At 31.7% G+C, this 26,633-nt stretch overlaps 2 protein-coding genes across 22 annotated transcripts in view; both read left to right on the top strand.

Moving 5' to 3' along the window:
- Nucleotides 1-23,439, top strand: part of LOC126720923 (receptor-like protein 6) — a 142,619-nt gene extending 119,180 nt beyond the window's left edge. For 3 of the 4 annotated variants that reach the window (XM_050423800.1, XM_050423798.1, XM_050423797.1), the window contains exons 3-4: nucleotides 20,810-23,123; nucleotides 23,285-23,439. In XM_050423800.1, coding sequence (XP_050279757.1) covers nucleotides 20,810-23,038 — 2,229 coding nt within the window. In that variant the 3' untranslated portion in view covers nucleotides 23,039-23,123; nucleotides 23,285-23,439. Of the gene's footprint in view, nucleotides 1-20,521; nucleotides 23,124-23,284 lie in introns of all 4 variants that reach the window. The other variant, XM_050423799.1, reaches the window with a different exon arrangement.
- LOC126720924 (receptor-like protein 6) overlaps nucleotides 1-26,633 on the top strand; it is a 224,904-nt gene that overhangs the window by 187,332 nt on the left and 10,939 nt on the right. For 11 of the 18 annotated variants that reach the window (XR_007653731.1, XR_007653733.1, XM_050423836.1 and 8 more), the window contains 2 exons: nucleotides 1,186-1,349; nucleotides 1,451-2,035. The exons of 5 other annotated variants lie outside the window; for them this stretch is intronic. The gene's annotated coding sequence lies outside the window, so the exon portion shown is untranslated. Of the gene's footprint in view, nucleotides 1-1,185; nucleotides 1,350-1,450; nucleotides 2,036-26,633 lie in introns of those variants that run through there. 2 more of the 18 variants (XM_050423815.1, XM_050423809.1) reach the window with 2 other exon arrangements.

Below are 26,633 nucleotides of genomic sequence, written 5' to 3'. Positions count from 1 at the left end.
TTGAAGTTTTTCTCTATTAATTCTTTTACAGTTTTGATTTGTTTTGAAATAGCGACTTCTGTCTTTTAGCAATGCCTAAACTGCGTATGTGTCCATAATTTATCTTCTCCGCCCCCCCCCCCCCCCCCCCCCCACATACATAGTTTTCATTTCTTATGTTTGTTCTTTGTATTCTTATATAGTTTTCATTTCTTATGTTTGTTCTTTGTATTCTTATATTAAGTAAATATCCTGATTTAGTAGTTCCCTTTCAATGATCATTTATTTTTCTTGCTCCAGATATTGAAATAATTTATGCTTAGTTGCTGGTACTCTCTGTCCATAGTTAATCAAAGGTTCAAAACAGCTGCGTCTTTGAGTGTTTGTACATATACCTCAATAGACCACTTAAGCTTTGGTCACTGAAACAAATGAGAATAATTGAATACCTTGAAGTTTGAAACTTATAAAACATATAAAATAAAAAATAAAAAAATGCAGAAAATATAATGCTTAATTAAACAACAAGAGGCTCATAAATATCTCTTACGTAATCAAATCTCATACATTTACATACACGTATTTATTTTTTTCTTTCTTGAAAAAAAAAAAATTCTCATACATAATTAAACTAACTAAAAAAGTTCATAAAATCTCCTAAAAGTGGGATTTAAAAAAAAAAAATTATGAGAAAGCCACAAAAGCAATTTTGTTAAGGAATGCATATTCCACCTGAAATGTTAGAATTTTGACCGAGACAGAATAGAGGGTTTAATATGCTAGTTTATAGACCCGAATGGAATATACCAGTTGGAATGGAATGGAATTTAAAACATTGTCTACAATCCATTCCTCTCTCTTTATCTCCCTCATTACTTATATATACCTTCTTCTTCTTTTGCGCTCCCATTATATCTTTTGTTCCCAATTTATCCTTCCCTCTCCACATTATGCCAGTTTCTTTGTGTCCCTTTTTTTTATTTGTTATAGAGAGCAATGAAGGAGAAAAGATAAACAAACAAATTTGATATTCCTTTTTCCTTTTTTTAGCCTAGGAAATCAAGAGACTCAACTTATTGCAGTCAACTAATTACAAATCCTTTACCTCCACCAAGCTGAGCATAGTTATTTTGTGCTTTTGTCTGTTTTCTTATATATATATATATTGGAATTCTCTGATGTAAACTATTATACTTAACATCTCAGGCTGGTGGCCCTTTCTATCTAGTGTTAACAGGCTCGAGGGACAGAACTCATTCATATTTCAATGGACTGATGGAGATTCCATGACTGGGTGGTAATATAACAAAGGCACTTCACCTTTTTGCCCTGAAGAGGTTTTGATGAAAGAGCAACAGTCAGTCTTCTAGGTACTTACTAGCTAGGCCTTTTCTCATTCTACAAACTTGTTTTATACAGTTGAAAAAGGTTTGAAATGTTTTTTGGTTGCATGTTTCTTGATCATCTGAAGATGCACACAACATTGGGAAGATTGGCTGTAAGTTCATATAGAAACACCTCTCTAACTTCAAGGGGACAGGGCAGCCTGACCCAACCACAGCTTTTGATTTCCTCACTGAGACGAGAATAAGGTGCCAAGACAGTAATAGATCCACCAGTCAGCCTTCTTCTCAACTCATGGAATCATTGGAAATGAGTGAGTCTGCATGAATTCACAGCCAATCATTAAAAAGGGGAGAGGACTCCTTTTTGCTAATCAGCAGTAGCTGGCTAATGAGAAGACCGCAAGACTGGTAAGGGCTTATGCTTCAGATGACAGATCAACCGCTAGACTGGACTTTGCTTGGGCAATGACGAAGATACCAGGGAATAATGTTTTGGATGGATCTCAAGGTCAGGTCCAACGGAACTGCTCCTTGCCTTTTGTCAGTTCTTAAAGTGACAATCTTGACCATAATGAACTCTTGACATCTTTATTTTTTCATACAAGCTTCTCCTTAAGTTCAATGTTTGATTGTAGTAGCAATGACTTCTACATTTCTTGCGTGTACTAATTTGAGTCTATATATAATGGCAACGGCATAGAGTAGAGATATGTTATGGCTGTTGAGTTCTTTAGAAATATAGAATTCCAATGTTTGGAATGTTACTAAAAGCTAACTAATTTTTGGGAGCTTATATTGTATTAATTTTAATTGGGGCTTCGGAGAATTCACATTAGAGTCTACACAATTTTAACTAAACGAACTCTAAAAACTCTACTTTTTCTATTTTAACAATCACATACCTACATCAACCTCAATATTTGTTTTTTTACTCTAATGAAAATATTATTTTTTTTCCTCGCTTTCCCATCCTATTTCACGGCCGCTCATAACACCACCGCACACTCACACAACCAAGCAATCTCCTGCCATTGAAAACCCAGGCCTTTGAACACTGAATTCACTGTCAAACTCATCCACCAAATCTATAAAATCAGTATACTCTTCTACCAAATCAATAAACTCAGTAAACCTTCACAACAAAATCAACAAATTTTCAATCAAAATCAGTAAATTAAGATGAACAGAGCGTTGCCCATCTGCCAACAGAATCAGTAAAGCCACCGGTGATGGTAATGACAAAGGATGGAGGTTTTATTCAAAGGAGAGAGAGAGAGAGAGATTTTGGTCTAATTGAGGTAGAGAGTGTCAGTGAGGAAAAGAAATGAATTTAAAATTGGCTGAAATTGGTTTGTTAATGGGCAGTATTCAACAAATGTCTTGAAACTGTTCATTTGTTAGCTATTTGGGAAAAATTATAAAGGTGTTCTAAGGGACTTTAGCTATTACTTTTGGACTAAATTGGATTTACAAATTGCTTTTGCCACAGAGACCAATGTGGAAATGGATGTGGTTCTCTATAGGGAAGTTATTAACAGAGTTCTTTCTTCTTTTGGATTGGTTTTTCTTTGAAAGGGAACATCCTTGGAAGGTTTCGGATGTCATTCCCTTCAGCATGAAAAGATTTCCTCGCTACGAATTTGTACCACATGCTTACGACTCTTAAACATCTCCAGATAGCCTACAACATAGTCAAAATCTTAAAAGAACACTAGAATAAAATGGTACTAGTCAACTGATTTTATCAGCAAATTTCATGCTCACAACTAAAAATGAAAAATTATTTGAAGAATAGAGGAAATAAAAACGTAAAATTCCATTACTATGTCACTTTAAGCTAATAAGGAAAAAGGAATGAGCATGCACCATCGGGTTTTTATTTTGAATACAAACAACGGAGAAGGCCTATATTTTAATCACTGCCAGAAGCAATGTGTTCTCATCAGTATAGTGAGCATAACCATGAGTTATGTACTCTTGCACCTCTTCTATAGTTCTATTGCCTCTTTAGTTTACTTCTTGTGCTTATAGGCTTCCTCCTCTCTTGCCGATTGCATTAGTACATTCTTCAAAAACAAAAACAAAAACAAAAAAAAAAAAAAAAAAAAAAAAAAAAAAAACATTCATTACAAGAGTACTCATCCATAATGCGATTAGATACTTCAAACAAGATACCATGTACATTTTCCAACATACCACAAAACTTGAGTCAGTTTACTTCACTTTGGAGATACAATTCCGTCAACCATGAGTTATGGTCTCTTACAGAGAATCATGTTCATGTTCTAATGCAAAATAGTAGATGATTAATATACATCGTTAATAATTTAAGAAAACAGAGAAAACTCAATAATAAAATTCAAGGCTAGTACTTAGAAAATAAATTTTTACAATGATTCTTAAAATATTGTACAAGAGTTCCTAGAAAGTAAACAACAATTATACCAATACATTAGTATTTTACATGTTATTACTCCCACAAGAAAACAAAACCAAATTTCTTCACATGGCAATATTCCATAAAATCTATTCAGGCAGTAAGTTACCGCAACTATATCTAACCTACACTTACACTACCATATTTCCAAAAAATAAAATATTAATAATAAATAAATAAAATCTAGCACAACCAAGCATGCTACTCGCTTTATAAGAGTGAGTATAGGGGTAGCAGCCATTATGTTTGAAACAACAATAGATCCAATTTCATTAATAAATAATAAAAACAATAGATCCAATTGTTCTTATATTTCTTTTGGAATCATTAAACTTGAACAAAATGCTCTCCCATTGCTATATATTCGCAATATTTATAAAATATTAGCCAATTAACCTTCATTTTTCAGCAGAATATCAAGATCTCATAAGCCAGTCATTAATTTTGGCTACATAGAGATAGTCCTTCCAGTGCTAAGAAGGAATAAAATGTTACGCATGGGGGTACAATGCCATGGAACACAACCTCAGCTTCCATCCAGACATTATGTGAAGAGGAAGCGCCAATTGAGTTATTTTCATCTAAGAACTTAAGTGATGGAGTGAACACAAATAAAGAAATTTCTTTTTTTAATAATTTAATAGTTACAAATATGAGAGAGGTAGGATTTGAACCCTAGTTTCCATAACGAAGAAGAGTATGATATGCTACCATGTTATAACATTTTTGGCAAATAAAAACACTAATATTAGAAAGAATTCATCTTCTTTTAGCAAAAAATATTTTAATCACAACCACACCTTAATCTTAAAATTTTGGGTCAGCTATGGATATGCAAAGATTAGCCATGGCCCATTGAAAGGTGCAAATATTTTTTTTTTCCCGTTCTATATGCATTATTTTAAAGACATTCTACATGTCACTATGGCTAGACTTTGTTGTACAAGTCACAAAACCGGTACAAACAACTCCACTATTCCATCACAGTGAAAGTAATAGATTATATCATTTTTTTTTTTTTTTTTTGAGAAAGTAGATTATATCAATTGATTTTGGAAATTCCATATTATTTTGGTCATTCCAGCAAATTTACCTTTTGGTCCAAATGTTAAACAAAAAAACAAAACAAAGCAAAATTAGGCTTTGTAAGGGAGGGGGACAGTGTCGTCTTGAAAATGTCTTGCCATCAATGAACTCTTCCCAAATTCACCGAACATTAATTAAAGCTGCCAAGGCATGACTTGTGAGGGGCATCAACTTTTCTTACCGCTCCCGTCAACAAGACTGCTACTTGTTCTTGTTTTCTAATTGCTTCACTGCCAGTATATTCTTTGAAAATTTAAAATAGTAAACTGTAAAAGACTTTACTTCAACACTTTTTCCTTTTTATTTATTTTTTTTAGAGTGAACACTTTTCACTTTATATACACGTTTTATGGGGTGTTTATGTAGAGGTGAAATAGGATAGATGGAAAACTTTAGAGAGAAAATGGAAAGAAAAACCTTTTTGAAGTGTATTTAGTTGGGTGAAGAGGAAGGAAAATAAATCGTGAAGTTTGAGTGTTTTCTTCTTGAGCCTACAAAAAAGTTTTTTCCCCAAAATGAAGAGAAAATTAAAGAGAGAAAATGAGGTTGCTTGATGGACAAAAATGCCCATGTGTACTTGCACTAGGGCAATTCGTCCAATTCTTTCTTTTTTTTCCTAGACATTGCCTTTTTTATTTTATTTAACAAGACATGATTTTTATTTTTTAATAAATTGGGTGATTACTTTTTGTTTTAATTGGCTATCATTTTTTAACAAGGGTGCAAGAGTAAATTTATACAAACTCACTTTTTCCATCCTTCCACTTTTCTACTTCCAACCAAACAAAAATGAGAGAAATTAAAATATTTTCTATCCTTTCACTTTTCCACCCCTCCAACCAAATGAACCCTAAAGCTTTTTATTTTTTTTTTCAATAAATAATGGAAATCTTATTAGGAAAAAGTTAATGGATGATCTAAGGATATTTTTTAGTGCACTATTTTATGAAAGTTTTTATGGGAAAAGAAAGAGAAAACAATTAATGTTTTGATAACATTTTCTATTTTCCATAAAAGTAGTATCAAAACTTTCGTGAAATGGTTTATTATTATTTGTTGGAGTAAATTATATTATTTTAATGTGTTGTATGTAAATATAAAAACTGAGATGAGGTGAGTTGTAAAATGGTATGGTAAAATAGATAAAGTAGGTTTTTAGAGTGTAAAATGGAGGTTTTGAGCGAAATAACCTCCTTCAGCCTTTCTATTTTGTAAGTTAGACAACGTTTGAAACAATTTTGAAAAATAGCATCTCGAGTTTCAAAAAATCGAGATCCACTTATCCACTTAAAAAACTCGACCTTCAAATACTCGCGTTCTGAGTGGGAAAATGCCACTTAGATCTCGAGTCTTTAAGACTCGAGTTTTATGCAAAAAATTTCACCTATAGTGGCGTTTTTAAGTCTTACAGTGACGTTTTAAATCCCTATAGCGGCGTTTTCCTGCAAAAAATTTTTGTAAGTACCAGGTTTAGAGTGCCCTATAGTGGCGTTTTTAATCCCTATAGTGACGTTTTAAAGCCATATAGCGGCGTTTTTTGCAATTTATGGAAATCGAGTTTATAAAACTCGATTTTCAGCGCGATTTTTTTTCTCCAAATCGAGACTTAAAAACTCGAGTTCCATCTGGAACTCGAGTTTTAGATACTCGAGATGTTATTTTTCAAAATTGTTTTGAAATATGACAATTAACTAAATTGTTTAATATTTATTGTTATTTTAAAAAAAAATTCGTGTAAAATGTGTATTTCTTTAAACACTCGAATATGAATGCTTTGAGTCTTTTATGAATATGCAAACCCACTTATGACACTAATGACTACTTGATTGATATGGTCTCTAACTGCACATCGTGTATACTTTGGTGACTATTTTTCATGATTTCATAATTTTTTTCCACTTTCTCTATCCTTGATCCTTGTGTGGGATACTAATGAGTAAATTTGGCTATATATGTAATTATAAATGAGTTTCTTTTAAAAAAAATTATTTGAGCAAAAAGAAAAGAAATAGAGATCCGTGTAACACGATTGCTATATGATAACATGTTTGCTACATAAGCATGATAAATTGATAACATGATTGCCACATGAACATGATAAATTGATTAAATGATTGCTGGGTGAATACAGAACCCATAAAACATGATTCCTACATCTTCAGTTTGCAACGCAATTTGAAACAAACTATTTTATAATCCAAAATTCACACTGCATAATAGAAGGAAGAATATAACACTTAACTTTCCAAGTCTTTGGAATTCCAAACAATTATTACAAAAGCCATGGTGAAACGTTTTTCACAATTTTATACCTCCGTACCACACGTCTTCAAGATTGAAGGAATCTAGCATATTAAAGGCTCAAAAAACAGCAGTAATATATATATCCTCCTATACTAATTTTAAGAGATAAAGCCAATAATTAGACTTTTCTTAGCTATTACTTTGACAATCTCGGCATCCATTTTCTGTGTTCTATTCTACGCAAAATTTTCCCACTAAAATAGGCAAATTGATGGGACAGATTTTGCTCGTCCCACCAGATCTTGAATAAAATGTACATATTCATTTAAATTATTTAATGTCTAATATACTATTTATTGATCATCTTGCATATTTGTTTTATTATCCCTTAAATACTCTCTCTCTCTCTCTCTAGTATTATTCAATTTTATGTATACTAGTAGAATTCTTGTGCCATAAATTAAAATTTTATGAAAAAGAAAGAAAATCATTTTACTAATACTATCAAAACCATATAATAATTAGTGAGTCATGAGTAAATTAACTATCTTAATAATTCCCCTAAAAAAAAAAAACTATCTTAATAATTAGTTAGTCACATGACAAAAACTCTTTAATTTTACTTGCAATATATCTTCAGTCACAACTTGAGCACGACATGTAACATGCAATTTACTACATTAAAACACAGAACTATAATAGATGATCAAAAACTAAGTATTAAATTTTATTTTATTTTATTTTTTAATATTTAATATATGAACTTTAGGTGTAATAGAATATTAAATTTATTAAAGCTTAGGTAATAGACTTTTACTTGGAATAAACATCTTAACAACTAATAAGCAACTTAATATTTTGGTAATAATTAATATATCTACTTAACATAAGCAAAAGATAGTCACTCAGGTGAGGGGATTTGAACTTTGGATGTATTAAAAATATTAGGAGTTGTCAATCAATTCAACTACAAGGCTCTTGGCATCCAATCTCCATTTGTCAAGTCCATTAAAACAACATCCTTAGAAAAGTGAAAAATATAAATAAAGTTAAAATTGGACATGAAATGACTAAATAATAAAAAAAATGAAAATGAAAACAAATTATTTAAATTAAAGAAACAAAATGAAATAAAATTAGAGGATATAATTTGTAATACATATAATTTTTTAATAAAATTTTCTTCATGTAATTATTAATTTTGTTTTTGTTAAAAATAAGAATGATTTGAGCAAAAAGAAATATATAACATTAAACAGTCCCTGCTAACCATTACTAGCATGGTCAATTCAGACACCCAGACAAGATGGTTGCTAGGCATTTAATGATTGCTTGCTACATGTTCAATTTGCAACGACTCAGAGAGTGTTTGGTCATTGATTTCAAAACATATTGTTTAATGTTTAAACACTAAACAATATTGTTCAAAAACAAAAAAAATATGTTTGGTCATTGATTTCAAAAAGTATTGTTTAAAAAATATTGCTCAAAACATATGTTTCAAACAATAGTTTTTGAAATCAGCTTGGGATTGATTTTGAACAACAAAAACCATTGCTGAGTGGCATTTTTGTAATTAAGGTGAACAGTACCGGTCAGCTTTTTCACCCACACTGAACAGTACCGGCAGCATTTAAACAATATTTTATATTTTTTTTGTACTTTGCTGATTTAAAAAATATTTATTTTGTAATTTATTCAGCTTTTTTTTACCATCTAACACACACATACCAAACACATATTTTATGTTTTTGAACACTGAAACATGTTATTTAAACCATGATACCAAACACATTTTTTTGTTTTATAAACACTAAAAACATATATTTCAATAACACTTTTTAAACTACAATTTTCACATTTTTTTAAACAATAATTTTTGAACTCTATAACCAAACGGGCCCTCAGTAGTCTGAACAAGCAATTCTATAGTCCAAAATTTGGGGCAGATAATAATAGATGGACCCCGCAGAAAAACATGACTTCCCATGTCTTTTCACGTTAAACGTCAACACATTATAATCCAAAATTTAGGCTGGTTAAACTCTCGTAATGGTGAAATACGTTTCCAAAGGGTGAAGGAATCTCGCAGCAGATCAATGACTTTAAAAAGAGGACTTTGGGTAGAAACATGGACAAGTCTTTTGACTCTTTTCTGTAGCAAATGAGAACTGACCAATTCAAATATTATTTTTACAAGCTGATGGTAATAAAAAATTAAAAATATATCCACTAAAGGTATCAATACGAGTGAATCTAGATCTAAGGTATATGAAATTATTATGATACTTGTTTATAAGGATTTTTTAATTTTTTACATCTGAGCCGGATAATCTGATTTTTTTCGACTTTCAAAACTAGTTCTTATAAATAAAAAAATAGAGTAATCCATCCAGTAAAAAAAAAAAAAAAATAATCAAAAAGATATTAATTTTCTATGTCTTTGACAGGTGACCATATTTCCACTGATGACATTTTCCATGTCTTTGACAAGTGACCCACACGACTTTAATTTTCTCATGAAACACGAGTCCTTAATTTTCAACCTTATTGACCAAAGACTTTTACAGGATTAAAGTCTTTAAAAGTAATGAGAAGGTAAAGAAAATTAAAGCACACAACCCATAAAATACGCTAACACTAGGGACTAATCAAAAAGAGATTAATTTTATATGTCTTTGACAAGTGACAACATTTTCACTGATAACATTTTCCATGTCTTTGACAAGTGACCCACAAGACCTTAATTTTCTCATGAAACATGAGACCTTAATTTTCCATCTTATTGGCCAAAGACTTTTACAGGATTAAAGTCTTTTAAGATAATGAGAAGGTAAAGAAAATTAAAGAGAGATGCTACATCAACAATATTTTAACAACAAATTATAGGTGGTTAGTTGTTATTGGTTCAAATTTCAAACAAACGCTAAGATTACTTTTTTGCCCCAACAATAACAACTAGTAACAACTTGCCACTTAGAATTTGTTGTAAAAATATTGTAGATATATCAATTTTTAAAATTAAAACACACAACCCATAAAATACGCTAACACTAGGGACTAATAAAAAAGAGATTAATTTTCTATGCCTTTGACAAGTGACAACATTTCCACTGATAACATTTTCCATGTCTTTGACAAGTGACCCACAAGACCTTAATTTTCTCATGAAACACGAGACCTTAATTTTCCATCTTATTGGCCAAAGACTTTTACAAGATTAAAGTCTTTTAAGATAATAAGAAGGTAAAGAAAATTAAAGCGCACAACCCATAAAATACGCTAACACTAGGGACTAGAATTCTGACTTGTTTATACTACTATTTAAGGAACTTCCTTTGTTTGGACCGATTTTTTTTTTCCCAAAAAATACCCTTGCAACCTAAATTTAAGTAGATATAAAGCTTGAAGATAACATAGTAAAAATATATCTTTAACTCTCACCTATAACCTTGCCTATAAATTCAACCTTACATATATTAAGTTTGCATGGGTTTAAGGTACATATTAATTTTAGTAATGCATCGAAAAAGTGCATTGATTCAAGTAATACTCATTACACCCTTGGGTATTTTTGTGATTAGAAAATGTAGTAATCTCAAATTATAATTGATGCAAATTATTAAATTTTACCCAAAAAATAGAAGAGTCTCTGAGCACGCGCGAGAGAGGCTAGTGGCTGATAATCGTGGTTATGGTCTCCTGCTGGGTTGAATCGGTTAGAAATTAATTTATTACAAAACACACACACACACACACACACACACTCTCTCTCTCTCTCTCTCACACACAGATATATATATATATATATATATAATGAATCGATGAACTAAAACTTGAACTTGTGGGTTCCAGTTAGTTTGAAACTCTCTAATAATAATAATAATTAAAAAAAAAAAAAAAAAAAAACTAAAACTTGAATCCAAAAACTTCATCTAAAGTTGGTATAGGCTAAGTGAGATAAGTATAACAGAAATGATAATTCCCATTTTATTTTTTATATTAATAACTAACTTACTTATTTTTTTTATCCAAAAAAAAAACTAACTTAAATGTAAATATGATTTAATCTACAATTTTGTCCTTCCTCCCTCTTATTTGTTATATAAATAAATTGAATTACATTTGTATTTATTTAAACATTATTATTTACTTTGAGTAAAAAGAAAAAAAATGGAGATCTATATAACATGATTGCTATATGATAACATGATTGCCACATGATAAATTGATAACATGATTGTTGGGTCAATACAGGGACATAGATAACATGATTCCTACATCTTCAGTTTGCAATTTTGCAATTTGAAACAAACTATTTTATAGTCCAAATTTCACGTTGGCTAATAGAAGGAAGACTATAACACATAACTTTCCAAGTCTTTACTTCTAGAAAAAAAAAAATCAAAAATAACTTTCCAAGTCTTCAAAATTCCAAAGAAACGTTCTTCATGATTTTATACCCTTGTCCCGCACGTTTTCAAGATTGAAGGTATTTGGCAAATCAAAGACTTAAAAAAACAACAGTGATATATATATATATATATATATATATATATGTATGTGTGTGTGTGTGTATTTCCTCTCATACTAAATTTAAGAGATAAAGCCAATAATTAAACTTTTCTTAGTTGTTACATTGACAATCTTGGCCTTGTTTGATCCATTTTGTGTGTTCTATTCTATGCAATTTTTTCCCATTAAAATAAACAAATGAATGGGATAGATTTTGCATGTCCCACCATATCTTTTATAAAATGTACATATTCATTTAAATTATTTATTGTATAATATCCTATCTATTGATTATCTTGCACATTTGTTTTATTATCCCTAAATACTCTCTCTCTCTCTCTCTCTCTCTCTCTCTCTCTCTCTCTCTCTCATAGTATTATTTAATTTTATGTATTCTAGTAGAATTCTTCTGCCATAAATTAAAATTTTATGTAAAAGAAATAAAACATTTTGCTATTACTATCAAAACCGTTTTAATAATTAGTTAGTCAAGAGTAAATTAACTATCTAAATAATTAGTTAGTCACATGACAAAAACTCTTTAATTTTATGTGCAATATATCTTGAGTCACTCGGCATGAGCACAACATGTAATATGTAGTTTACTACATTAAAACACAAAACTATAATAGATGATCAAACAATAAGTATGATATTTTATTTTATTTATCTTTTAATTTTTCATAAATGAACTTTAGTTGTAATTGAGTATTAAATTTATTAAAGCTTAGGTAATAAAGTTTTACGTGGAATAAACATTTTAACAATTAATAAGCAACTTAATATTTTGGTAATAGAGTTTCATTTAAAATAAATTATTTAAAACACAAAACTATAATAGATTATCAAAAAAATATGTATTAAATTTTATTTTATAATTTTAGTAAATGAACTTTAGGTGTAATAGAATATTAAATTTATTAAAGCTTAGGTAATAGAGTTTTACATGGAATAAACACCTTAAAAATTAATAAGTAACTTAATACTTTGGTAATAATTAATATATCTACTTAGCATAAGCAAAAGATAGTCACGTGGGTAAACTGAATTGAATTTTGGTTGTCTTAAAAAAATAGAGTAACCCATCCAGTAAAAAAAAATAATAATAATAATGTAACGCATAAGAGACAATTCATGCTAGTTAATATAGTGACCCACAAGACCTTAATTTTCCATGTCATGGGCCAAAGACTTTTTGAAACGTTTTACTGGGTTAAAGTCTTTTCTAAAAGATAATGAGAGTTGAGAAGGTAAAGAAAATTAAAGCGCCCAACCCATAAAATACACTAACACTAGGGATTAGAATTGTGTCGTGACTGATAATCTTGGTTTTGGACCTTATGGTCTCCTACTGGGTTCTTGTAGGCCAAAAACCTACCAACTCCTAGCCACAAAATTCACTCCATATTTTTCATCACCCTTTCACAGCATACACAAACCGCTTAAGTCTGTATATATAGGAATCATTCATAGACACCAACCCAAGTAGTTTCAGGATTTATTACATCCATCAACACTATTATTAATGCGAAGATTAGTGATACTTTCCTCTCTTCTAAGAAAATATAGGGCCTGACAACTTTTTGGAGCTTTAATTTGAACAAATTATAATTCACGTTTTTTTTTTTTTTTTTTTTTAATTTTATAAATAATGCAACAATACACAAAACATACTATATATAGTTTGGATTAACTTAGGTTTGATTTTCTTTAAACAAATTTTAATTAAATTAGGTTTATCCTTCTCTATAAATGATCTAATTGATTCATTGAATAAAACTCACTAAATATAGGCTAAATTAGAAATTTTACTCAAATTTTGCATTGTTCTCAACTCGGTGCTTTTTTTTCACTGTTTTTTCTGTTTTAATTTTTTTTTATTTGAGTCCTTTAATTTTCATTCATTTTCAATTTAGCTCTTCCATTTGATCCACCTCATAGAATTCACTAAAACAACATCATTTTATAAAGTGAAAAATCTAAAACTTATGGTGAGATCGGACAAAATTGACAAAATGACTAAATTGATACTAGATCACAATTGAAAGACTAAAATGGGGGGAAATGAAATATAAATGTTTAATTTGAAAATATATTAAAGTTATGTATTTTGTAAGTTGTAATGAAGGCTATGTTTCTAATAGTCATATTCCAGCTTGGCTACAAAATGGTACCGTATAGTTAATGTAAACAGTAATATTTTGGTTCAATGAGGATTCATTTAAGTTGAGTGACATTGTTTTGATAAGTCTGTTAACTAAATCTAGACGACATCATTTTGATCTTGCTTAGTCTTCCTCCTAGAGCTTCAGCTTCCAAGTACCGTTTGTGAAAATGATTTTTCATGATTATTACACGGGAAAATGAGTACTGCTAATCATAAATCATTTTTTCAATTAATTTGAACAAAAAGAAAGGGATGACATAAAGCTTATTTAGATAACATGATTGCTACATGTTTAATTAATTGCCACATGTTTTGTCTATAACTTTGCAAGTTGCATCAAACAATTCTAATATAGTCCAAAATTCCAAGATTATAGCAATTAAAGAAAAAAATTTCAAGACTTGAATTTTCAAAGTCTTTCGAAGTTCCAAAGAATGATCAAAGACTTGTTAAAACGCTAATAGTATTTAAGTTTTCTAATGGTATTTCCCTTAAAAAAAAAAAAAAAAAAAGACTTCTGATGGTGTCACACATTTTCAAAGTTGAAAGAATTTGGCGTATCAATGACTTAAAAAATGAATGATATCATTTTCTTTCATAAAAATTTTAAGATATAAAAGCAACTAATTAAATTTTTCTTAGTTGTTACCCCTAAGCCAACTCCCCCCAATTAGTTGTTATTAAAATATTACATACGGATGTATACATATTTAGAAAAATGCTGTCCATTATATAACAAATAGTAATAACTTAAGGGTATTTATGAAAGAAAATTATTTGCACTTTGACCAAAATTATCAAAAGATGGTTAAAAAGATTAAAAGTTTATAACAATACTAATTTATATTTTCATAGTATTTATTAAATAATAAGAAATATGAGTTTTACATAAGGGAAAAAAACAAATAAACAAAAACAAAATATTTTAAGCACTGTAGAGGTCCCTTCCTTGCTTTCTTTCCCACATTAGAGATGCACAGAGTAGGGGCAACGAGCAAATGCCTCATGGTTTGATATGCTGAACAATTTTGTTACAATCTAAAAAAGATTATATGCTGACCAAGAGTTTTGTAATTGAATTGACATCTCTCCATGTATAATGAGCTTAGCAGCATGTTGTAATTATCTCATATATATATATATATATATATAAGTATAAAGGGAAACAAAACATATTTATCAATATAAATGCCATCCTATTTGAAAGTAGCTCTTGTGATTTAGCATGAAGTAAAATAAAAGTGACAACAATTAAATTTTTGTCAATAGTTGATCTAAAAAGGCTTTAGAAATGTTTCATTGACTAGGAATGAGAATGCAACTAGAATACACAAGAATTTTATTGGCATATATATAATTTCCTTAGCAAAAGGAATGGAAAATATCTCCAAAGTTATTGGAATGACTAAATTGAAAATACATTTAAAGTTAAAGATTGAAATGAAAGAAAGAAAAAAAATTAAATGATTGATTTGAAAATAAGTTTAAGTTGGAGGATGTAATTTGGAGCTTAAACTTGAATAAATACGTGTTATATAAAAATATTCTTTCTTGAATTTTCTTGATTATTGCATGGGATACTAAAGAGTAGATAACTAGATATGTAATTATAGACAATTTAAATTTAAAATTTTAATTTATTTGAGGAAAAAGCAATGGATGACATAAAACTGATCATGTTAACATGATTGTTACAAGTTTGATTATTGTCACATGTTCAATTTGTAATTTTATAATTTAGATCAAACAATTTTTATATAATCCAAAATTTCAAGACTATAACCAGGGTCACTTCAACAACTTTTGGGGTCTTAGGCAAAAATTTTAAATGAGGCATTTTTATAATTAAATATTAATCAAATAATATATATATATATATATATATATTGAATTTTTTTTATATTTAAAATCTATTTTTCTTAGTTTCTGAGATGCAAAATTACTAGTTAAGTTTTTGTATTTAAGTTCCCCTAATATTTCTTTTTCAATTGATAATAGCTAATCTACTTAATCTTTCTTGTGACATAGTAGAACCTGATTATTGCAATTTTTCTAAAGTCGTAACCATTTTAAAGTTTAATCCTGCACAAATAAAAATTAATTTAATACAAAGTTTAATAAATTAGTCATTATTATAATACAAATGAGTTGATATGATACACATTAAATTATTAATTAATATAATAATTTAAGAAAATGCTACCGAGTGCTCTTAGGGCACTGGTTAATAATTCATTTAAAGAAAGTTTTTATGGAAAATGAAAAAATTAATTAATATTTTGACAATTTTTTTTATTTTTCATAAAAATAATATTAAAATTTTTTAAAAATGAATTATTAATGAGTGTGCAAGACACTTGATGGAATGACCCAAAAATAATAAATAAAGTGTCAGATAAAAAAAAAAAAAAAGTGCGGGAAGCCGACCAGCCTGTACAGCTGTACTCCACTACTCCTGAGTCCATCATCCTATGCCTATGGCTGAGTTTTAAAGAAAAAACGTGTCTTACACTCCTACTCCTATCAATTATCATGGCAGAGAAGGGTACCAAGAGGGGTAGAAAAGCTATCATAGCAAAACAAGAAAAAACGTGTCTTACACTCCTACTCCTATCATTAATAGGAGAGAAGGGTACCACCATCCCATCAAACAATTGTGCAGTGAAAGTGTGAAACAAACTAAAAATATATATAATTTGTATATGTTTGAATTCACTGAAGTTACTTTTCACATTTACGTTTCAACTTTTTTCTTTTTTTTTTGGACACGCGTTTCAGGAATAAAATATTACTGTTTATCACTGTTATAAATAGTAATCGTAACTTTTGACCTAGAATAGTATATTTGTGCACTATTTATGGATCCACAAACTTCACTTTTCAATAATTTTTTCTTTAAAAATGGGTCACACAGTACTATTCACATATTTAAAAATTATTTTACTACGGTGTTTTCAGTTTTCAGTTTTCAGTTTTAGCAAAATAAGTTTTATCCAAACATATCCTTTAAGTTAAATAAATAGAAGACTCTGAGTCTTCGGAAAGACAAAGTCACGAAGAGAAAGAGGGGAAGAACTGAAGAAGAATACCTCCTATGACTGCCGACTAGTATGCTAGAATCAACAAAGAAAAATTTTAAGCTAGACTAATTGACTGAGTTTATGAAAAAAGAAAGGTAAGACTGTAAGAATATAGATGGAGAGGCGGAGAGACGAGAGATTTTTATTTTGTTTTTGAAATTTATAATATCTATATTAGTTTTTTTCAAGACAATTACGTTGTATTATTAATGAATTTGTCTAGTATTAATTTTGATTTTAGCATATTTTAAGAATAAGTTAATGAACTTGTCTCCTCAAATTTAATTTTATGAGCTTGTGAGAGTGCTTTTTTCTTTAGCACACAGGCCCAAGGATCCTGGGCCAAATAGTTGTATTCTGGTGGACTGGGCTTGGTTCACCGCAGCTAAATGGGGGCTGATTACGAATCAAGTTGTGCGCAAGTCACATAAATCTCCTCAAGGCAAAAATGCGATTCCTCCCCGGGCGTACTGTCGTGGGATCCCGGGACGTACTGTCGTGGGATCCCGGGGCGTATTAGGCCTGTAAGAACCCAGAATCTTTGGTTCTCTGCACTATACAATCTTTCTCCATGCTTGTTATGCAATGAAGTTTTGTCCTTTCCTTTTACCTCTATAGGTCCTACACAAGAACAACTATTCAAGGCACACATCTTCAAATAATTGTTAGTTTCTTAGATTATGATATATATATATATATATATATATACATATATGTAAATGAATTTCATAAGGATGACTCAGCCACGAGGATCCTGGCCCCAATTCTTACAGACTTATGCTTTTGCACAAGACTTGTGGGATTTGGAACTCAAGTCTGAGTGGCTTTGCTTGGGCAGGGACTCAGCTTTACAAGCAAGAATATATATGTATTGAGCAGCAAGAAGCAGTAAAGAAATATGCAAAGTAATTGTTAGAAATTCTCAAATCAATATGAGATATTTCATTATTTTTCTTGATTGTGGATTACAAATGTGCTCACTAAGACGTGATATAAGGTTCAAATAAGCTCAAAAATTACAGACTTTGATGGCTATTCAAGCCTCTAAGACTTGCAAAGTTTGAATCATTTTGAATCCAAGTATGTGCTATAATGGCTGTTTCTGGGATACCGGGAGACATTCCTCTGTTTCTCTTAAATTTTACAGAGTTCTAACGACTCTGTTTTGATATTCTTCCTACTGAAAATCCTCCCCCTTCAACATGGGTTTTCTCTTCCTTTTATAGCGTGTTTTCTAGGGCTCTGAGGTACTAGTGATTTCTCTCTTTTGCCCCTCAGAGCTCGTGCTGTGACATTTTCTTAGGGGCTCGTCTCTTCCTTTTTTTCTCATGGTTTTCATCTTTTAATACTGTTTCTCTAAAAGTCACTTGCTGACTTTCCATACCGGGGCGTCCTTGGAGAGCTAACCTTCACCCTTTCTTCTTTCAAGGCTTTTTACCTTTTAGACTAAGCTTTTTGGTTATTCTTCTTGCTGTCATTTTTCCCAAGTGAGCAGAATCCATTCCTGCTGGGTTGAAAGTTTTCCCAGCCACTTCCCTTTATAGTTCTTCATTCTGGGTTTCTTGATGTACCAGCTTTTTATTCATGAATTGTCACTCTCCAAGTTTCTGGTTCTTTGCTGTACCACTGGGTGCTTGAGAAGGACATATCTGTTCTTCATTTATTGTATTTCGTGGTAACCCTTTTGAGCTGTCTCAATCCCACGTTAGCTGTGCTGCATGTCCTGAGGATCCCGAGCCTCTGGGTATCCCGGCCCAGTTCTTTCACTGGATTTTGCTGGATTTTTTAATGGCCTTTTTGCTGGAAATCTGAACATAAATTGGGCCTTAATGTTGATTCTTCTTGCTGCTTTAATTGGGCCTTCTTTACTTTTCATGGAATGGGCTTTCTTGTAAAATTTTAGCCTTCAACAGAGCTGAAGTTTGATTATTTTTATTTTTTCCTTTTTAATCTTTTGCATTTTAGGATATAATGGGGTTTTTTTAATTCATTTTTTTGACCAATAAAAGTGTTTAAATTTTTTTTAATTAAAATATATAGATAAATATATTTTATATATATAATTTTTTTTTACAAGTGGAGCCTTCTTTTATTTAGGGCCTTAGGCGATTACACCAATTGTGTCAACTGTTAAACCGACCCTGACTATAACTTTCTAAGTCTTTGGAAGTTTCAAATAATGACCAAAGGTTTAGTGAGACGTTAACAAGATTAAAGTCTTTTAACGGTGTTACTCGTTTGCATGGTTGAAGGGATCTGGTATATCAATGATTTAAAACAAGTTGTGATTATTTTCTCCAAACATACAAATTTTAAGAGATAGAGCTACTAATTAAATGTTTCTTAAATATTACTTTGGAAGATTCCTAAATGCCACCACCCCCACAACCAAAAACATGTATGTATAATAAATAATAAGAAATGAGAACTGAGCAATGCTTAGAAATTCCGAAACCTTCTGATCTTGAGTTCTTGACTGCTAAATGTCTAGCACTATTGTCATAAGTTAATTATTTCCATGATGGTCCTAAATGCTAAATAGGCAGAGACAAAACTTAAAAGTATGAGCCAATTGAAATCTAAAGTTGATAAAATTATTATTATTATGATAAACCCGAATAAACCTGATTATTTTCATTGTCAGAGCTACTTTTTATTTATTTATTTTTTAATAAGAAGCTATTTTTTATAAATCAATGAATCTACATCGAATAATTATGAATAATACTAGAGATACAAATTATTTTACAAATTTTTTTACCAATTACTGATATGATAAGTGATTATTGGTAAATGAAAAAGTGATATTAATAATGGACCTAGATAAAAACTAATAAGAGGTTGATTACATCGACATTTTATAAAAATATTATAAAATAGTTTGTAAAATAATCATTACTCTAATTCTATAATCTAAAAACTCTACACTGTACGCTAGGGACCCACAGCCACAAGACCTTAATTTTAGCCCGCAAGACCATAGATATTAAAGATATATATGTAATAGAGTGTGACCCACAAGACCTTTAATTTTCCAAGTCATTGGCCCAACCCATAAAATAAAGCTAAGACGAGGGATTAGAATTGTCTACACTTGCCTGATTTGATAAACGTAGTTATGGTCTCTCGCCTATAAATATATGTCTCTCTGCCATCTCATTTCCTAAAAGAACACCCAAAATATTTCTTAGCATTCCTTCTGAATCTGATTTCTAAAACCAGCCAGAGCAGAGCAAATATGGAGCGGGTATTACTCTTACTCATTTGCTTCCTCTTGCTTTCTCAACCTAATAATTGTTCCTCTTCTCTCTCTTTTAATTCATCAACGCCTCTTTGCCATTCACACCAATCCTCTGCTTTGCTCCATTTCAGAAACTCTTTTTCTGTCAGTAATTATAGCTATTCCGATTGTGGTTCTTATCCTCCGAAGAATTCGTGGAAAATGGGTACAGATTGTTGTGGGTGGGATGGGGTCACCTGTGATACGATGACAGGTCATGTCATTGGTCTCGACCTCACTTGCAGTCGCCTTGAAGGTCCCATCCATCCCAATTCCACCCTTTTCTCTCTTCGCCATCTCCAGCGGCTCAACCTCGCTTTCAACTATTTCTATCTCTCCGCAATTTCATCTAAGTTTGGTGGCTTTGCGAACATGACGCATCTCAACCTCACTGAGTCCTCCTTTGCTGGTAATGTCCCTTCCGAAATCTCCCACTTATCCAAACTGGTTTCACTTGATCTCTCTTATAATTTTGGCATGAGAATAGAAACGCCTAGTTTGAAAAGGCTTGTTCAAAACCTAACCCATCTAACTGAACTTTTTTTCAATGATGTTGACATGTCTTCTGTTTCACCTAATTCTTTCATGAATTTGTCTTCCTCTTTGACATCTCTTAGTCTTCATTATTGTGGATTGAAAGGGAGATTCCCAGATAATATATTCCACCTTCCAAACCTCCAGCTGCTTGATGTAGGTTACAACTACAATCTCACCGGTTCCCTTCCAACGTATAACTGGAGTACTCCTCTCAAGTCCTTGTATCTCTCTGGAACCGAATTCCCAATCGACTTACCTAATTTAATAAGCAATCTCAAGTCCTTAAAAGAATTGTACCTCAGAGAATGCAATTTCATAGGATCATATCCAACATTTCTTCCTAATCGCACACAAATCACTTTTTTGGACCTCTCACATAGTAACTTTGGTGGTCAGTTTCCATGGTCCCTCCTATACTTTGAAGTTCTTACTTACTTAGATCTCTCATACAACAATTTCACAGGGCAGCTTCCGACAAACTTGACCCAAATTTTCTCTTCAAATAATTCTTCTAATAGTCAACTAGTCAACAAGATTGCTTCCAATCTAGAAGTTCTCATCTTATCTGGTAACTTATTGAATGGGACAATACCATCTTGGGTGTATACAATACCATCTTTGCGTTACTTAGATCTTGGTTATAACCAATTCACTGGGCATATTGGCGATTTCCAGCATAACTCATTAGTTGTTCTTTTGTTGAATAATAACAACCTAAGTGGTCCCCTTCCATTGTCAATCTCTAAATTGGTGAGCCTTCGTTATCTATTTGTCTCCTTCAATAATTTAAGTGGCAATGTGGAGTCAAAAATATTCTTTAAGCTCGAAAATCTTGAATATCTTGCAATGTCAAATAATCCTCTCCTGTCACTAAGCTCCTTCACCTTTGCCACCAATATCTTACCCAAAATTGTTTCATTACAGTTGTCTTCTTCCAACATAACTGAAATTCCACACTTTTTACAAACTGCAGAATATATTGAAACCTTAGACCTTTCCAACAACAAAATCAAAGGCAATATTCCAAAGTGGTTTTTGGAGGTGGGGAAGGATTCATTGTCTTACTTGAATCTTTCATACAACTCATTGACAAGTGTAGGACACCTTCCGTGGAAGAACTTGGGATTTCTTGATTTTCGTTCTAACTTGTTTCAAGGTTCACTTCCAGTACCTCCACTAGGAATATCTTTCTTTTCAGTCTCCAGGAATAATATAACTGGACAAATCTCTTCCTCATTTTGCAATCTTAGTTCTATTGAGTACCTTGATTTGTCTTATAATCACTTGAGTAACATGATTCCTCCATGTTTTCGAAACTTTAGTGACAATCTCAGAGATCTGGATTTACAAAATAACAGTCTTAATGGCACCCTCCCAATGAAATTTGCAAAGGGATGTCGCTTGAGAAGTCTTAAACTCAATGGCAACCATTTTGAAGGGTCATTGCCACAATCATTGGTCTGTTGTAGAAAGTTGGAAGTTCTAGATTTTGGTAACAACAAGATTAATAGCACTTTCCCTCTTTGGTTGGAAACTCTTCCAGAGTTGCGGGTTCTTATCTTGCGATCAAACTACTTTCATGGTGCCTTAGGCAATCCTAAGAGCAAATTCCCATTCCCAAATTTGCGAATCATAGATCTCTCTCAAAATGAGTTCCATGGGCATTTGCCGACAAACCTTTTTAAGTATTTAAAAGCCATGATGAATGCGAGTGTGAACAAAGGTAAATTGAAATATATGGGTGATGATTATTATCAAGATTCCGTGACAGTGGCAATGAAAGGGTTTTTCATTGAATTGGTAAAAATCCAAAGTCTATTCATAACCATTGATTTCTCCAACAACAATTTCAAAGGAGAAATTCCAAAGGCAATTGGAGAGCTTCGATCACTGAAGGGGCTTAATTTTTCACACAATAATCTTTCAGGTCATGTGCCTCCATCGTTGGGAAATTTAACCAATCTTGAATGGTTAGATCTCTCCTCAAACAAGCTCACAGGTGAAATTCCTATACAATTAGTAGATATAACATCACTGGCAAGTTTAAACCTATCAAAAAACTATCTTTCTGGTCAGATACCTCAAGGTAAACAGTTCAATACATTTACGAATGATTCTTTCAATGGTAACTGGGGGTTATGTGGATTTCCAATGACAAAAGCTTGTGGCAATGGCGAGGGACCACCACCACCACCACCACCACCATCCACCATTCAAGAAGATGATTTCAAATTTGAAAATGGGTTTCATTGGAAAGCTGTATTATTGGGGTATGGCTGTGGATTCGTGTTTGGATTGGTTTTGGGTTATCTTGTGTTCTCAAGTGGAAAACCGAAATGGCTATTGAATATTGTTTTTGGAGAATGACATAACAAGATACGAAGATCCATGAAGAATGCTCATGGAGAAACTCATTGAAGAAGAATTTGATGGATGCAAACACTGGTGTTAGGTATATTCTTATATACTAATATATTAGAAAATACATTGTTTCATAATTTTGGTTCCTTTATAATTTCTTTTTAAATTGTAAAAGACAAATTTTAATTTTTAAGTTTCTTTCCACTTGATTTTTAAAAATAAAAAAAATAAAGGTTCCTTTCCACTTGTCAGGAATGTATGTACTTGTATTGGATTCTTGATCATCTGAAGGTGCACACAACATTGGGATGATTGACTATGAAGTCATACAGAAACACCTCTCTAACTTCAAGGGGACCAGGCAACTTGACCCAACTATAGTTTTTGATTTTTCTCGCTGAGATGAGAATTAGGTGCCAAGACAGTAATAGGACCACAACTCATTTTTCTTCTTCATCCATGGCATCTTTGGAATGAGTGTGCCTGCAGTGGGGATGTCATTTTTGCAAGCGTTGTCATCCCAGATGTCATCTGGGGCAAGTTTGGACACTCACTACTATCAGAGCTTGAAAAAAGGGGGGATGACTCTTTTTGCCGATCAGCAATCGATGGCTAATGAGAAGAACATGAGACTGGTAAGCCTTATGCTTCAAATGCCAGATCAACCTTTTGAATGGACTTTGCTTGGGCAATGATGAAGATGTTAGGGCTTAATGTTCTTACTCGATCTCAAGGTCTGGTCTGACGGAACTGCTCCTTGCTTTTGGTCAGTTTTTATGTGACAGTCTTGACCATAATTAACTCTTGATATTTTTATTCTTTCATATTAATTTCTCTTATGTTCTATGTTTGATTGTAGATGCTATGACTTCTACATTTATTGCCTGTGCTAATTTGAGTCTATATATAAAGGCAATGACATCATTGGTCATGGTCACAATGATGAAATAGCTAGTTGAAACTGCATGCAAATATGTTTTGGTTGTTGAGTTCATCAGAAATTTAGAATTTTAATGTTTCGAATGTTATCAAAAGTTCAGTAATATTGGGGGAGCTCATAATTTATGCTGTGATAATAATATCCAAATTAATTCCAATTAGGTGTTTGTGGTCTAACGAGTTTTGGCGGATTATTCGTCTCAAAACAAAGAAATTGATATGTCTATAATTGTTTTATTGCTTTTATCACTAAGTAGAATTCAAAAGTTGCTCATAGGAATAGCTTTTAATCAGATGCCATTATGTTTTATTGTTATCAATTAGTATTCAATTACACTTTTCATGCCTGCTGATGGTTTTGGTATGCTATTTGTTATGCACATTTAACAATGCTATAGTTGGGATCCATTCACCCAAATCCAAACCATCATCTTCAATCGACAGGTTACACTTCTTCTGTGACTGCTATGCTACAACTTGAATTTATGTTTTCCTTCCCCTTATTTCTTTTAGTGAATCTTGCTTCAATTTATCAGGTTCTCCTTAATGGCTTTAGGTGGTACTGATTATAGTTATTTTTTGTCAAATTGGTTATAGTTCAAGGAATAGGCATCTTTAGTTTATGCCTAGAAGAAGATTTTTCTTGTTATGGATGTCTTCATTCATCTCTTCATCTGTTACTCGAGAATCTAATTTCTTCAAATTTGAAGGTTAGAAGTGCTGTTGATGCCGTCAAAAGTGTCATTTCTGCTACCTCTGGTCGTTTGAGAGAGAGCTTGTATGATGCAAACTCAAATTTCCAAAAATTTTGAGAGGCACGACTGTTGTCAAAAAACCAATTTTAGAGGTTGGGACTTAGTTTTGGATATGCAGACTGTGATTGATTCCATTTATCAGTAGCTCACAGAATATTTTCCCTATCGTAGGAACTGGTATGACTACGTATCCTTGACACTGGTAGCTATTTAGCGAAATTAAATTGCTTATCTTTTTTGTGTCTTGAAGATGGTTTGTTCCTGGAGAAATTTTCAGTTAGTAGCTCTGCTTAGAGATTTTATGATAATATTGTCTTTTAAATGCAATTTGAAGTTTTTCTCTATTAATTCTTACATTATTTATTTGTTTTGAGATAGCAACTTCTGTCTCTTAGCAATGCCTAAACTGCGTTTGTGTCTATAATTTATCTTCTCCCCGATTACATAGTTTTCATTTTTTATGTTTGTTCTTTGTGTCCTTATATCAAGTAAATCTCCTCATTTGGCAGTTCCCTTTCAATGATCATTTATTTTTCACACTCTAGATATTGAACTAAGTTATGCTTAGGCACTGGCACTCTCTGTATATAGTTAATTAAAAGTTGAAAACAGCTGCGTCTTTGTGTGTTTGTACATATACCTCAATAGACCACTTAACCTTTGGTCACTGAAACAAATGAAAATAATTGAATACCTTGAATTTTGAAACCAATAAAAGATATAAAATAAAATATAAAAAATACGAAGGATCATAAATTATCATACTTAATTAAACAAATCAAAGGCTCATAAAAATCTCTTACAAAATTAAATATACTAATATTTCATAAAATCTCATACATATATTTCACGCATATATATTTTTTCTCTTTTTGAAAAAACATCTCATACATAATTAACAAATTTGATTTTTCTTTTTCCAGTTCTTAGCCTTGGAAATCAAGAGACTCAACTTATTGCAGTCAACTGATTACAATACACTTGGTTGAGTTGATTTTTTTTTTCCTTTATTTTTTCTATAGTTTCCAAATCCTTTACCTCCACTTCTTACCAGCCAAGCTAAGCATAGCTATTTTGTGCTTTTGTCTGTTCTCTTATATATATTATTTATTTTGCAATATCTAGCTGCTCTTTTTATTGGAATTCTCTGGTGAAAACTATTACAGGCTGGTGGCCCTTTCTATCCAGTGTTAACAGGCCGGAGGGACAGCACTCATTCATATTTCAATGAAGGACTGGCTGAGATTCCATGACCAGGTGATAATATAACACAGACACCTCACCTTTTTGCCCTTAGAGGTTTTGATGGAAGAGCAATAGTCAATCTTCTAGGTACTTACTAGCTAGGCCTTTTCTCATTTTACAAACTTGTTTTTTGCAGTTGAAAAGAGTTTGAAATGTTCTTTGGTTTGCATCAGTTTTTGTTCATCCGAAGGTGCATGCAACATTGGGAAGATTGGCTGGTAGTTCATACAGAAACGCCTCTCTGACTTCAAGGGGATAGGGCAGCCTGAACCAACCGTAGCTGCTGATTTCCTCACTGAGATGAGAATAAGGTGCTAAGATAGTAATAGGACCAACACTCAGCCTTCTTCTTAACCCATGGAATCATTGGAAATGAGTGAGCCTGCATGAATTCACAGCCAATCATTAAAGGGGAGAGGACTCCTTTTAGCTGATCAGTAGTTTCTGGCTAATGAGAATATCGCAAGACTGGTAAGGGCTTATGCTTCAAATGATGGATCAACCTTCCGAATGGACTTTTCTTGGGCAATGATGAAGATGTCAGAGCTTAATGTTTTGACTGGATTTCCAGGTCAGGTCTGACGAAACTGCTTCTTGCCTATGGTCGGTTACTAAGTGACAGTGTTGACAATAATGAACTCTTGACATCTTTATTTTTTCAT

This window comes from Quercus robur, chromosome 4, assembly GCF_932294415.1.
Source record: "Quercus robur chromosome 4, dhQueRobu3.1, whole genome shotgun sequence".
In the NCBI taxonomy this organism is placed as follows: domain Eukaryota; kingdom Viridiplantae; phylum Streptophyta; class Magnoliopsida; order Fagales; family Fagaceae; genus Quercus; species Quercus robur.
Note: the sequence above shows the minus strand (reverse complement) of the source record. Positions and strands in the feature narration are given on the sequence as shown.